Raw genomic sequence first — 12,753 nt, forward strand, 5'->3', positions numbered from 1 at the left:
AACAGAAATTCAAGGCCACGCAGCTTTTGTGGACCCGTCTAGGAACACAAGCTATGCCCAAAAATAGCAACCTGGAGCAAGCCGGGATTACAGGCTTCTTTGTGTGGCTCCTCGTGCTCCTCGACTGCGGCGGTGCTCACTGCACGCTGCCAGCTGTCAGCCTCTGCGTGTCACCGTCATGTCGCATCCTGATGGATATTCTTGGATTTTTTTTTTTCGCATTTGCACATCAGGCTGAATTGAGATGTCTGTCCGCGCTAATTCGATGGTATACGCGCTTGCATGCGGCCTTTGCGCACACTTTCATACCTTCTCTAGTGCACAGCAACCCTAGCCTAGATATCGCGCGCCTCGGGTAGACTTCTTAAATGACTCTCTGAGATGCGCGGTATTCTTCTCAATTTGGGTTTGCTAGAGGGACAAGATGGCCAGAAGAGGGTATTCACAGACGGTAATGAGGATGGGTCGCAGAGGAAGAGAATGCGCCTTGCCGGACCAGTTCTGCCCGGACCTGAACCTATCGTTCGCTAATTACGCCGTTGCAGCAGCTTATGGGGCTGGGTTGGGTCCCATTCCTAGTGCAGACATGCAGTCCGGATGGGCGGAGTCGATATGGGCGCATTTGGCCATTCTGTGAGAATGACGACTTTTTCTTGGAAAACCAAACTTGAAATTTTTTAAGAAATAATGTGGAACAAGCATCTATAACTACTTTAATACAAAAGCCTTCTACCCACCCATCGGTATACAACAACAAGCTCAGTCCCTCTCAAACCCGTCCCAGCGCTTGAATCCGCCCGTAAACAGTCCCATGGAGTCCAGCATCCTCCCAGCGGTCTGGTCCACCAGGTCATCCATGCTTTTCGGCCGCGTGTAAAAGGCAGGAACGGGTGGAAATATGACAGCCCCCGCGCGCCGCAGAAACAGCATATTGTCGAGGTGCACATCGCTCAGGGGCGTCTCGCGCACGGCGAGGAGGAGTTTCCGGCCCTCCTTGAGAGTGACGTCGGCTGCGCGGGAGATCAAATCGTCGCAGAAGCCCGTTCGCACCGCCGCTAACGTCTTCATGCTGCAGGTCACGATGATCATGCCGTCGTGCTGGAAGGAGCCTGATGCAATGGGGGCGGAGAGGTTCTTGACGACGTAGCTCCTGCTGGCGAGGGCGTGAATGTCTGCCTCGGATAGCTTCGTCTCGTACTTCATTGTTGCGAGGGCCCATTTGCTTATGACGAGGTGTGTCTCGACGCCTTGCTGGTGGAGTATGGAGAGGATTCGGGTGGCGTATACGGTTCCCGTGGCGCCGGTGATGCCTACGACGATGCGGCGCGGCCTTGTTTCCCCCAAGGGTTGCTGTGTTGAAGGACTCGGGGCTTGGTTCTCGTGTTGCTGTGGTTTCTTTGTGTTATCCTTTGACCGTGTGCTATTTTACTTGGTGCTGAAGTGGTCTGCTGGTCTGGTTGGGCGCATTAAACATGGACTCAGACGGTGAATCAGGCTCCTGCGGGCATGGATGCTGGTCATGGTGGTGCGGTGTCTTAATGCAATGCCAATTCAAATGCTTGTGAGAAGTGCTCGGTATAACTTGTTTTGGAAAACGCTCCTTCGATAGCTTGTATTTTCTACGGTGTTTCTAAATCCAAGTTGGTTATCCAAGAGCTTCTTCCATGTATGCTGATGGACGGCAAGTTGCTGGCGGAGCCCCCTCGGCTTCAGCCCCGCTTTCCTCCGGGCGACGGATCATGGTCCGAATTGATCTGTAATTTCACCCGGGGTCCCCGGAAGGACACCATGTAATGCAGTCAAGATGATCTCATTGATGACCGAAATCCAGTCCAACATTTTGAGTTTGGATTTGGGTACGTGCTGCGACCCAAGAAACTCAGTCCGGCGCTACGTGACACAAGGCTCGGAATGAGTTTCGGAAGTTCCGCCTCACCTTTTAGTCGCTCGGCTCCTCTGGAATGAGAGTCAATGACTTTTCTAGGGAGTCTAAAACCTGAAAATCGAGTTTTCGTACAGCTATGTATTGTAGCCGGCGAACGAACCAGGGACTCAACTCTGAATTTTGACCATTGCTCGCCATGGCGTTCGTCTTCACCAGCAGAGTCAGTCGCCCATGCGCGCATTTGCTCATCGTCCAACCACTCGCCAGGTCAGCATATCGCACCCAAAGCACCCTGTCTTCCCAGCCGGCTCACGTCGCCGCACAGCTCGACTTTCGCACATTCGTCGATGTGCTACGCGCCGACGGCGATCTCGCAGAGATAAATGAACAAGTCGACCCGCACCTCGAGGTTGGTGCCATAGTCAGGCGTGTGAGTGAAGTAAACGGCAAAGCACCTCTATTCAACAGCGTAAAGGGAGCTAAAAATGGCCTGTGGCGAATGTTTGGCAACGCCGCGAGCCTTCGAAGCCGTGAGAAAGAAAAGTACGGGCGGATAGCCCGGTCGTTTGGCTTGCCACCAGACTCTAGCTGGAAAGACATTCTACAAAGAAGCCAGGAAGCAAAGAATCGGCCACCGATTCCGCCGCGAATCTTGTCCACCGGACCGTGTAAGCAGCACAAAATCTTTGGCGACGACATTGATTTGCACAAACTCCCGGCTCCAAAGCTCCACCAGGGCGATGCGGGCAAGTACCTACAGACGTACGGAGTGCATGTCCTCCAAAGCCCAGATGGCAAGTGGACAAATTGGTCCATTTTCAGAGGCATGATCCACGACAGCAGACGGCTCGTGTGCCTCGTGGGATCGGGGCAGCACAACTCCGTCATCAGAGACATGTGGTTGAAGAAGGGCAAGACCGAAGTCTCGTGGGCGCTGGCGTTTGGCGTCCCGCCCGCGGCCAGCGTCGTTGCGGCGTGTCCCGTTCCCCAAGGCATATCGGAAGCCGAGTACGTTGGTGCCATGGTAGGCCAGCCGCTGGACGTGGTGAAATGTGAGCTGAGCGATCTGCTTGTTCCCGCCAATAGCGAAATCGTCATGGAGGGCACCTTTTCCTTCCGAGACAAGGCCCCGGAGGGTCCGTTTGAGGACTACCTCGGCCTGCACTTCAGCGGCGACCAGCATATGCAGCCGCTTTTCACGGTCAATGCTATAACCTACCGGGACGACGCTATTCTGCCCGTCTCTGTTCCTGGCAAAATAACCGATGAATCTGTAAGTTTGGCAATTGAGACAATTTGTTATCGTTTCTTACGCAATATAGCATGTGACGGCGTCCATGGCTTCGGAGGAGCTCTTGCAGTTGCTCCGGCAGCATGGGTTCCCGGTAATCGACGCGTTCGCTCCGCTTGAAACCTATGCGACGTGGTGTGCTTTGAAAGTCGATGTCAAGAAGCTTGCGGAGCTGCGCACAACATCTAAAGAATTTTGCAACAAGATTGGCAATTTGGTGTTCAATGACAAGAGTGCCATGTTGATGAACCGCATCATGCTCTTTGGGCACGATGTGAATGTTAGAGATTTCAAGGATATCATGTGGGCGTTGGCGACGCGCTGTCGCCCCGGTCAAGATGAGTACCTATTTGAAGATATTCCCGTCCTCCCTCTCACACCGTACATGTCACATGGAAGGGGGAATCCGACCCGGGGTGGGAAGGTGGTATCGGACTGTCTTTTCCCAATGGAGTACGAGGGCAAGACTAGCTTTAGAGGGTGTGAGTTTGAGAGAAGCTATCCAGAAGAGGTCAAGGAACGGGTCAGGTCAAACTGGACTGTGATGGGATTTGCTGAGGTTGAATCACCGTCCAAGTCGACATGAGGGGTGGCCAACTGCTGCGGGGAAATAGTGGAAAGATTGACAAACATCGTTTACATCATCTGCCTGCCTGGGAACTTCGGTTACGCATCGTGACAGTCTTATTGAAGCGCCCGTAGCCCGGTTTTATTTCTCTTCATTATACTTCTCCGTTGCAATATAAGTCGCCTGCTGCATTCCCAGCTCTGGTACTTTGCCGTAGATCCTTGTCCCTCCAGATAGTCACGACTATATCCCAGTTGCTCAACCTGTCGTGTTTGGGCCCCTGTGGCCGCCGCAGCTGGGGTGGAAGTATTTGGCTTTGACTATAACTATTTATTCCCTAGAGCTTCGTTTTTTCTGGCGACCTAACTGGAGTTAGCCCGCGATGCAGCTTACTTAGCTATGTTAAAATGAAACTAGATATATCAGGCGAGGTGTGGTTATAGAAAAGGAGAAGGCCCTAAAAAGTTATTAAATAAAATGTCTAGTTTTACTATAGTTATAATAAGTTTTGCTATTTTCCCTATTTATAATATTAAGTTCTATTAGGCCTAGGTAAGTATAACGATAGCTTAATCCTAGTCTATAGTTGGTCTGTTTCTTAGGTAGTAAGTTAGGTTGATTGCTATAAGGTAGTAATAAGCAGTATCTATCACTATAAGGTCTCATCAAGAGTAATTAGTGAAACTATCACTTAGATTGATCAGTAGAGATCTAGATACTAGTAAGGATTATTTTTTTTTTTTTTTTTTACCTATTTCTTAGAATTAATTATTTAGTGTTAAAATTAATGTATTCTATAGGCTTAGCTGTGATACTATCTAACACCTAACTCGAAGAGTGGGTGTGTGGCACGTGTAGCCGTGAAATAGGAACCCATATGTCCGCAGTGGCTGCCGTAGTCGACTCGCCCTTGACCATATCTCACCGAGGTTGACAGATCGTGACACAAACGACGCTCGGCGCGAGACATAGCGAAAGGCGTGTGCACGCAAGCCATGACATTCGAATATCGACAACGTAGGGCGGCTGTCCACATTCGATGGTTCTTTCGTCATTTGAACAGTTTGCACCGTGCAGAAATAATCAATTGATCTAGAAATGTAGAAATCAGAGATGTTCTGCAGGGTAGGAATGTTGGCGCTGGTGACTCGACCTCCGACTGTGCACCCACTATTCACTATGAATGCCACCATGGTCGCACAACGCGCGTACATGTTGTAATGTGATGGCGATTTATGCATCCCCAGGCGACAGCTCAGTTATGTTGCTGGATGCCGAGATCGCCGTCTTTGCGATGCCGTGACCCACGCGGGTGTTACGGCCATTTGAAGCGGCAGTAGCACGTTTCAGACGCAGTGGGGAGAGCTATGTGAGGAGAGTTTTGGCCAATCCGCTGGCTAATTCATATAAATGTTTGCAGTCTCCTCATCAACACCTAACCTGCAGATTCGTTTGTCAAAGTAAACACGAATAGCTCGGCTGACTAATCTGTGCATTTCTGTCTCAGCCGTCTTGTGTTCTGGGGATTCTGGCGTAACTACCGGCTTGCGCCGCAAGAGATGCAAACTCGTATTTAGGCCGGCTGTGTATGCACGCTCAGAGCGAGTGATGACTGGGTCAACGAGAATTGCAAGGAACAGCAACACACCAGACGTGGAGTCGACGAAAAACGAGGAAAACCAAAACTACGAACAACATCATCAAGAATCCACTTCGCGTCAACATCAGCAATGCAATTCCGCCTCAAGCGAGCGCTGATGCGGCGCAAGTCCCCGTGTAGTGGAGGTCCGTGGAATGCATGCCTTCGTGTTGTGCAACAGAAGCATTGACGTGGCTGCCTTTACGACGGCAACCAAAAAAATATGACGCCACGACTACATCCAAGTGCCATGCTCTGTTGACTGTTGGAGCCGTTATTTTCTCTCCCATTTTATATATTGTTGCAGGCTGGATAGCGCGACACACAAGAAATGCTGCTCGCTGCGTTTTTACTCGCTGGCGGCTGAAATTAAATAAGGCACCTGACGGCGATGCCGTTGTCTGTGCCTGCCATGGGCTCCAACGGACCAGCCGTTGCAGACTGGCGGGAAGGGCACTGTAAATAAATTGCTGGGCCTGCGCATCTGCTGGCGTGGTGGGGATTAAGCACAGTGCGCTATTTGTCTGCATCACTGTGGTTCTGGAACGAGACTCGCCAAGCCATCCTACTTTATCCTGCTTACTGTACATCTCTCTAGTAGTCTGCTAGTAATGGCTGCACTTCGTAGTATCTTTTAGCTGACGCAGCTCGTAGCGCACCGTGCGTAACAACGTGCATAGATTAAGTCGGGAAAGTCTAGTCTACTTTGGGTAATAGCGTCGTTTTACCCCTGGCCCCCAGCGTTGAAAATGAGCCATCTTCAGCAACTGAACGCTGCTCGTCATGCTGTGTCCATGTGCCTGGCCGCCGCTCTGCCCGTCCCTTCGCAGGTGCCCCAACTTGCTCCTCTCCTCCTCAATCTATCTCATCCAACACAGCAACCATCGGAAACCATCTTCATCTGCCGTCTCCCGGCAAATCATTCTGGTCGACTTCCGATATAGACACTATGTCTGTCGCTTGATATCCGAGCCGATTTTTCTCTTTTCTTTCACACATTCTACCAGAGCTAGTCTCTGCGCACGCTCGTTCCATCAACCCCTTCTTTCTCACGCCTTTCGATCGCTGGCCGACTTCTACGTCTCTTTCTCTTCATTCTCGACTCGGCGTATCTTTGCCCTTCATTTTTATCGAAAACACAACGCCTCAGTTATCACATCAGCGACTTTCCCATCAGATTTCGCATCTGAAGTACCCCGACTCCGCTCCGAAACACACAATCGTGACACTTGTCAGCCCGACGTTCCACCGACGCAGTCTTCTTCAAACAACATACCAGCAGCGGTGCCTTGATACATGGCGGACATGGCAGGCGACATGTCTCCTGCGCGAGATCTGTCTTTTCTCAACTACTGTAAGCTTTCTGCAGGGCATCCTACCTCCACCCCCAATGCGTTCATCTCAGCGCAAAATGTTAACTCGCCCAATAGCCGCCAAACTTGTCGTCCGTCAAGACAACTGTGTCGGCTGCAGCGCGGGCGAAAAGCTCATTTGCCCAACATGCCCGACCGGACAAAGTTGCGGCTTCACCACACAAAGCTGCACCGAGTGCCCGAAAGCCTTCTGCCGAGTCACCGGTTCCAGCGATGGCACCACTGGCGGAGGAAGCAACGACAGCGCAAGCAAAGGTCACGACGGTCCTAGTGCCGGTCCTATAGCAGGTGGTGTCATTGGTGGCATCATTGTCATTGCTCTCCTTACCTACCTGGTTTGGCGATTCCTCATCAAGCCCAAGCGAGCCAGCCGCCTCGACGACCGCCACATCTCCATCTACGAAGCCGACAGTACCCCAACGCAGGGTGTCGAGAAGTGTGACCAATCGAACCTGGGCCGACGTGCATCTACGCACACGGTTCACTCAATAGCCTCGACCGTCCTGACCCGTGCCTCCAACATTATTCAGATTGCCTACATTCCCGGAGTCACCAACCGCGCGACCCCAACATCGCCAGATGTACTCGTGCCCCCGGTTCCTCCTATTCCTGTCCATCACAACGGAGAAGTCAATGGCTCCGAGCACTTCTTTGTGCCCGGAAACCTGCGTGATTCGACCTACTCTGGCTTCTCTGCGACGACGGATAGAACCTCATACGCCCCGCGTGCCAGCATTGCGTCGACCATCTACGGCAGACAGGCCGAAATTCAGACGGCCTCGCAGGCTGGTATGCGTGCCAAGCCCACTGTCGTCAGTGTGAAGCCCGGTGCCAATGCGCCTCCCGTCCCCGCCATTGACATGGAGCGATTTGGTCCTCCCAACCGACCCGCGAGCACCGCCAGCAACTTTAGCGTCGGCGCAACCTACACGGCTACGCAAGGCCGAGCTCAGGTAGTCAAGGTCGGCGGACTGAAGAAGATTGATATTGGCGCCAAGCAGGAAGGCAGCTCGCTGTCGGTCGTGTCTTCCAACGAGTCACTGAGCAGTAAGGAGAGCTCGGACGAGATTGGCACCATCCATATTGCCCAGGAGCCAGAGCCGCGTGGCACGAGTCCGTTTGCCGACCCGCCCAGCGCTACGCCGCGAGCTGCGAACCTGGCGGCGATTACGGAAGAAAAGGGCGACGGCGAGTCTGCAAGGAATAGCAAGACTAGCGGCGGACCTTTTGGTGACGAACATGCTACGAAGGATTAACGACGCATCGCAACATAAACCAGAAAAAAATCGAGAAAAGTACAAACACAACAACATTCATAACATCAAGGCACGTGGCAAATTCGTGTCTTTTCAACTCATTCCTAGGGCGGATTTCCTTCATTTTTATTAGCTGGACAAAATGGGTATGGCGCTTTTTGACCATACGGACAGTGTTGATGCCGTTGGAGTAAAGTCTTTATTTTTACCGATGTGGTTCGGGAAATGCTCGTTATTTCTGTCAACATTTGTTTCCCCTTTCTTCTCTTCTTATTTCTGCGACGAAACTTTTTTTTCGTCGTTTTGTGGTGGGCATCTAGCGGTCCTCGTACAGCAACTTTTAACCCTTTTTTCCTCAATAGAGACGATAACATTGTGAACCCTACTGTCCCTTTCCCGCTTGTCTCCTTTTTCACTCACGACTTGCCACAGTCTGCCGTGCCTGTCCGCGGGTTGAATACCCAACACTTTTTATTTTGTGGTTTTCTTTCCGACGGTAACATGATGGATGCATGTTGTATTGAAAGTCAAAAATCGGCACCCTTAATTTTTATTTAATTTTTCTCTAGAAAAAAAAACAAAAAAAGAGGCGCAGACAGGGGGTAGGTATATTGGTGGACTTGATAAAACGGGAGGACAAACGAGAGAGAGTAAAAAAATACATCATAATAAAGAAAAATGGACTAAAAACCATGTGCTTTGGTGGCTTGCATGGGTTCGTGGCGCCAGGTTCAATTCCATGCCCACCGCCCCCCCCATTCGCTCATCTTTGCGCTTCCTTTGCCAGTAGGCAACATTAGGCATTGGGGCTTATTGGACGACAAAAGAGTCAAAGACGGGTACAATAGCAAGTGTGGCATGCCCACACACACTTGCAAAGCAACAAGCTGCTTTTCCCCTGCCAAGTGGCTGCTGATGCTGGAGCTGTTCTGTAACATGATTGTTCTGCGGATTCTTTCGGATTCTACTCCCCTCGGCATCCTTTGCGGTGCAAATGGCAGTAAATGAGTCAATTGAGTGTGTATTGATCGTCAGACACATCATGACGCCTACGTGAACCAAAATTGTCATCTTTTGTAATATGTGTGAATTGTCATTTGGCATCCACCAAATATATATTCCGTCGCTCTGCAGCTTTTTTTTACCATTCTTCTGTGCAAGTATAGACGTGGAAAAGAAAGAGAAGAAAACAGACAAAAAAAAAAAACAACGCAGATACCTCCCATTGCTTCAAATTATGCAGTCCCAACAACCACGGTCATGTATCGGTTTGTGAGAGGAAAAGAGTAGAAAGGGTCGATTGAGGATAGCCGTGTTGAGGAGAAAGGACCGATCAAGAACAAGGAAAAGGCGGGAAAGACCTTCTGAGGGCTCCCACACAAATGGCTACTGAATAGCAGAAGCAGAGCATTTCCAACCTTGGCGAATAGACGTAATACGTAAATGTCGTTAATAAGAACCCAGCGCCCCGATATAAAATAAAAAAAAATCATATGTCTGTCTCTTTCTTTTCTTTTTTTGATATTCGTACGCCGTTCGCCGATTCGAGAGGCTGCAGTGACAATTGTCATTGCTGGGCCTCATATGTTGCAGAGGGAGTTGTGAAGCGCTCGTTTTTTTTGTGCGCAACGTCGTATCTATTGCTGTCTACCAGACCAACAACTGTGGTGGTAATGATGAAACAATCGAGGCGATGCGATGACGTGCCCGCCAGAATTGCAGTGAGCGAGAGAGGAGCGCCATTGACGGCGGCGGTAGTGATGGTGTGCACATATCGAGCTGGTGGTGAAAACAACGAGTCTGTCATAGGATGGAATCTCTCATAAAATGCTACATCGACCCTTGCTCTTCTCACCATCTTTGCGGCGCGACTTGTGAGAATCGCGGTCGCGGCCGCCCATGTCACCGTTTCCTGTGCGGCTGCGGCCGCTGGCGGCGCCTTGGGGACGTGAAGCTGCCTGGCGCTGGCGACGGAGGACGCGGACAACATCGTAGAATGCTTTTTCGACATTGATACAGTTCTTGGCCGAGGCTTCGACAAACTCACATCCAAGTTCACGGGCGAGGGCGTGGCCCTCTTGCGTGGATACCTCGCGCTCGGTAACGCGATCGCTCTTGTTGCCGACAAGCATGATGGGAACGGGCAGTTGCGGGGTGGCGGCGGATATGGGGGAGCCGGGAAAGGAGGGAGAGGAGGCGCAGGACTCCTTGACTCGCTGAATCTGATGATGGAATCGCTTGATGCGAGAAAAGGAGGAGCGAGAGGCGATGCTGTAGACGAGGACGAAGCCCTCGCCGTCGCGAATCCATTGGTCGCGAAGGGCGGTATATTCTTCCTGGCCAGCGGTGTCGAGGACTTCGAGCATGCAGGGTTGGCTGTCGATGACGACCTGCTTTCGATATTGATCCTCAATTGTAGGATCATACTAGAGGGCAAGGGAGAGTAAGCCGTTAGTGGTTTGGCGTCGTCATTGAGGCGCGGGCACAGAATATGGGTGAGTGATTGGGGTTCAAAGGGAGGACGAGAAGGATGAGGCAGGCAAGGGTTGGATTGGCGCAAAACTCACAGTCTCGACAAAGTGTTGCAGACACAGCTGAATGGTGAGGGCCGTCTTGCCTACACCACCGTCACCGAGGACGACAAGCTTGTACAAGACCATTCGGCCCGCCATGATGGGCGACTAGGTGCGGTTGAAGAGCTCGTGGTGGTTGTCGAGGTCGAAGAAGGTGGACAAAGGTGGAAGCGTGCTTGGGGCGGGGAGGGGTTCAAGCAGCGACTATCTGGGCGGGTAGTAATTGAGGGGGGAGGGGACAGAGCGCAGTCAGCGGGAGGAGAAGGAGGAGGAGGGGAAAGAGAGATTGAGATGGCGAGGATACGAGCAGCAGAAAACAGAGAGCGAGAGAGTAGAGATGAGGCGGCTATAAAGCAAAAGAAGCGCGAAGAAAAGTTCAAAGAAGAGATTGGGTGGGAGGAATAGGGACGCGGGAACGGGTCAAGCAAGGTAGGTCAATGGTGGATGGTGAAGAGCGATTGTGGGTGTGTGTATGTGCCGCGGCGGTGCGGGAAGAGGCAAGGAAGGTGTGGCCAGCCAGTCAAAATCGAGAGAGGAGCTAGAGAGGAGAGGGAGGCTAAATAGCTAGCGGCTTGGTAGGTACCTGTCAAGCCTGTGTACGTATACGAATATGGAGGAAATAAATTTGAATGAATAATAAAAGAAGAGGCAGGCAAGCAGACCTCCTGGTAGGGAGGAAATGGAGGCTAACAAGGCAAGGTACATACATGCCTACCTAGGTAGGTAGGTACCTAGGTAGGAATGAAGCAGAAGAAAAGAGGCGCGTAGGCGGGCAGGAGAGGAGAGGAGAAGAAGAAGCAGAAGAAGGAGAGCAGACAAACAAGTACCTGTCTCGGCAGACGCTGCTGTAAAGGTACCTACTTCAACCGACCTAACTAAATACCTACCTGCCTACCTTACCTATCTAGATACCGACCCAAGGCACCCAACTAAACAGAGGCACTGGTGCTGGACCTGCTGCGGAGGACACCTGCCGAGGTGCACCAGTACACTAAGTAATTATTAAAAGCTAAGAAAGCTACAAGGTAACCAGAGGAACAGGACAATGTATCTTTCTCTCCTGCATATCTACTTTTGGGTACATGATCCAAGCTCCATCATCCCCCATCAACGTTGCTTGGGTATTTATTCATCGGCACCGCTCGCTATAAATCCCGCCGACAACAACAACCGCTCAAATCAAAATCATGCGGCCGCTCCAGGTGGACCGTGGCGGCGCTAGCCAAGTACCTCTTGTACGGATGCAAGGAATACATTAACCGCAGAGCCAACACAATTTCCAACTATCCAAGCTTCCGACTTGTTACCGACGTCGAGCACCGAATGGCTCGTCTGCATCGTGTCTTCCCTACCCAAATAGGAACGCACGCTGACCAGGAATGCGTGGCTGCGCAGCTTGCGTCTACTTGCCCCAGCGATCAACAGGCCCCAAGGGAGGGGGGCGACTCGCCGGCAAGGGGGGCCTTTTGCTCGCCTCTCTCCAGTAAAAACGCTCACTGCAAGCTCCAGCGGCGGGGGCCCAGTCCACCGGTAGCGCTACCTGGCGTCCCGGTACAGGGCTCTAGCTGAGAGCTATCAGTATTATGGAACCGCCCTCGACCTTGATATTGTCCAGTCCAGCGTCGTGAAATTGTTGCCATCATTGACCCTGCCATGCCAATTGGCTTCGCAATTCATCTTGTCGTCTATTCCTCGGCGCCGCCAGATTTCATCCCACCCCCGCCCCTCGTGGTTCTGGACCCAGGTCTGGAGCTCCCTGTTGGTGCAAAAAGCGCGGTTGGCCGTCTCCGCGCCTGCCCACTGCCTCGGGGGGTCCTCTTGGCAGAAGCCACGCGGACAGGGGTGCTCGTGGCTTATTTCTCCCATCCAAGCAAGATAAAGCCAAAACAAGAGACAGAGCAACCAAATGGAAACAGAATAAAGGGTCTCGACAATTGGATTACCGCTTTTAATATCTACACGCCAAAACAATAACATGCGCTCAAACGCAGACACGGCCCCGGCCGGCCTGCCACAATACTAAGTACTCTCAACACCTCCTGCATAAGCGGGCGCTCACGGGCACCACACCATCACTTGTCGACATCTTTCGACGATAATAATTCGACACCATTCCGGCCCTTCCCATCCCGCCCTGGCAAGCCTCTCTCTCTCTCTCTCTCTCTCTC

The 12,753-nt window shown here is 51.7% G+C and overlaps 4 protein-coding genes across 4 annotated transcripts; 2 read left to right on the forward strand and 2 right to left on the reverse strand.

Moving 5' to 3' along the window:
• Positions 1 to 759: 759 nt before the first annotated feature.
• BBA_04668 (phenylacrylic acid decarboxylase, putative) lies at positions 760 to 1,203 on the reverse strand (the record flags this gene model as incomplete). Its single annotated transcript, XM_008599765.1, has 1 exon — positions 760 to 1,203. The coding sequence occupies one exon, from the start codon at positions 1,201 to 1,203 to the stop codon at positions 760 to 762; it is 444 nt and encodes a 147-aa protein (XP_008597987.1).
• Positions 1,204 to 2,081: 878 nt separating this feature from the next.
• Positions 2,082 to 3,762, forward strand: BBA_04669 (3-octaprenyl-4-hydroxybenzoate carboxy-lyase, putative; the record flags this gene model as incomplete). Its single annotated transcript, XM_008599766.1, has 2 exons — positions 2,082 to 3,158; positions 3,208 to 3,762. The coding sequence occupies 2 exons, from the start codon at positions 2,082 to 2,084 to the stop codon at positions 3,760 to 3,762; spliced, it is 1,632 nt and encodes a 543-aa protein (XP_008597988.1).
• A 2,926-nt stretch (positions 3,763 to 6,688) lies between these two features.
• On the forward strand, positions 6,689 to 8,012 carry BBA_04670 (OPY2 protein; the record flags this gene model as incomplete). The annotated part of the gene is made up of 2 exons (XM_008599767.1): positions 6,689 to 6,737; positions 6,814 to 8,012. The coding sequence occupies 2 exons, from the start codon at positions 6,689 to 6,691 to the stop codon at positions 8,010 to 8,012; spliced, it is 1,248 nt and encodes a 415-aa protein (XP_008597989.1).
• Positions 8,013 to 9,832: 1,820 nt separating this feature from the next.
• BBA_04671 (ras-2 protein) lies at positions 9,833 to 10,684 on the reverse strand (the record flags this gene model as incomplete). Its single annotated transcript, XM_008599768.1, has 2 exons — positions 9,833 to 10,438; positions 10,580 to 10,684. The coding sequence occupies 2 exons, from the start codon at positions 10,682 to 10,684 to the stop codon at positions 9,833 to 9,835; spliced, it is 711 nt and encodes a 236-aa protein (XP_008597990.1).
• Between the last annotated feature and the right edge of the window lie 2,069 nt (positions 10,685 to 12,753).

Source organism: Beauveria bassiana, assembly GCF_000280675.1.
Source record: "Beauveria bassiana ARSEF 2860 unplaced genomic scaffold BBA_S00011, whole genome shotgun sequence".
NCBI classification, from domain to species: domain Eukaryota; kingdom Fungi; phylum Ascomycota; class Sordariomycetes; order Hypocreales; family Cordycipitaceae; genus Beauveria; species Beauveria bassiana.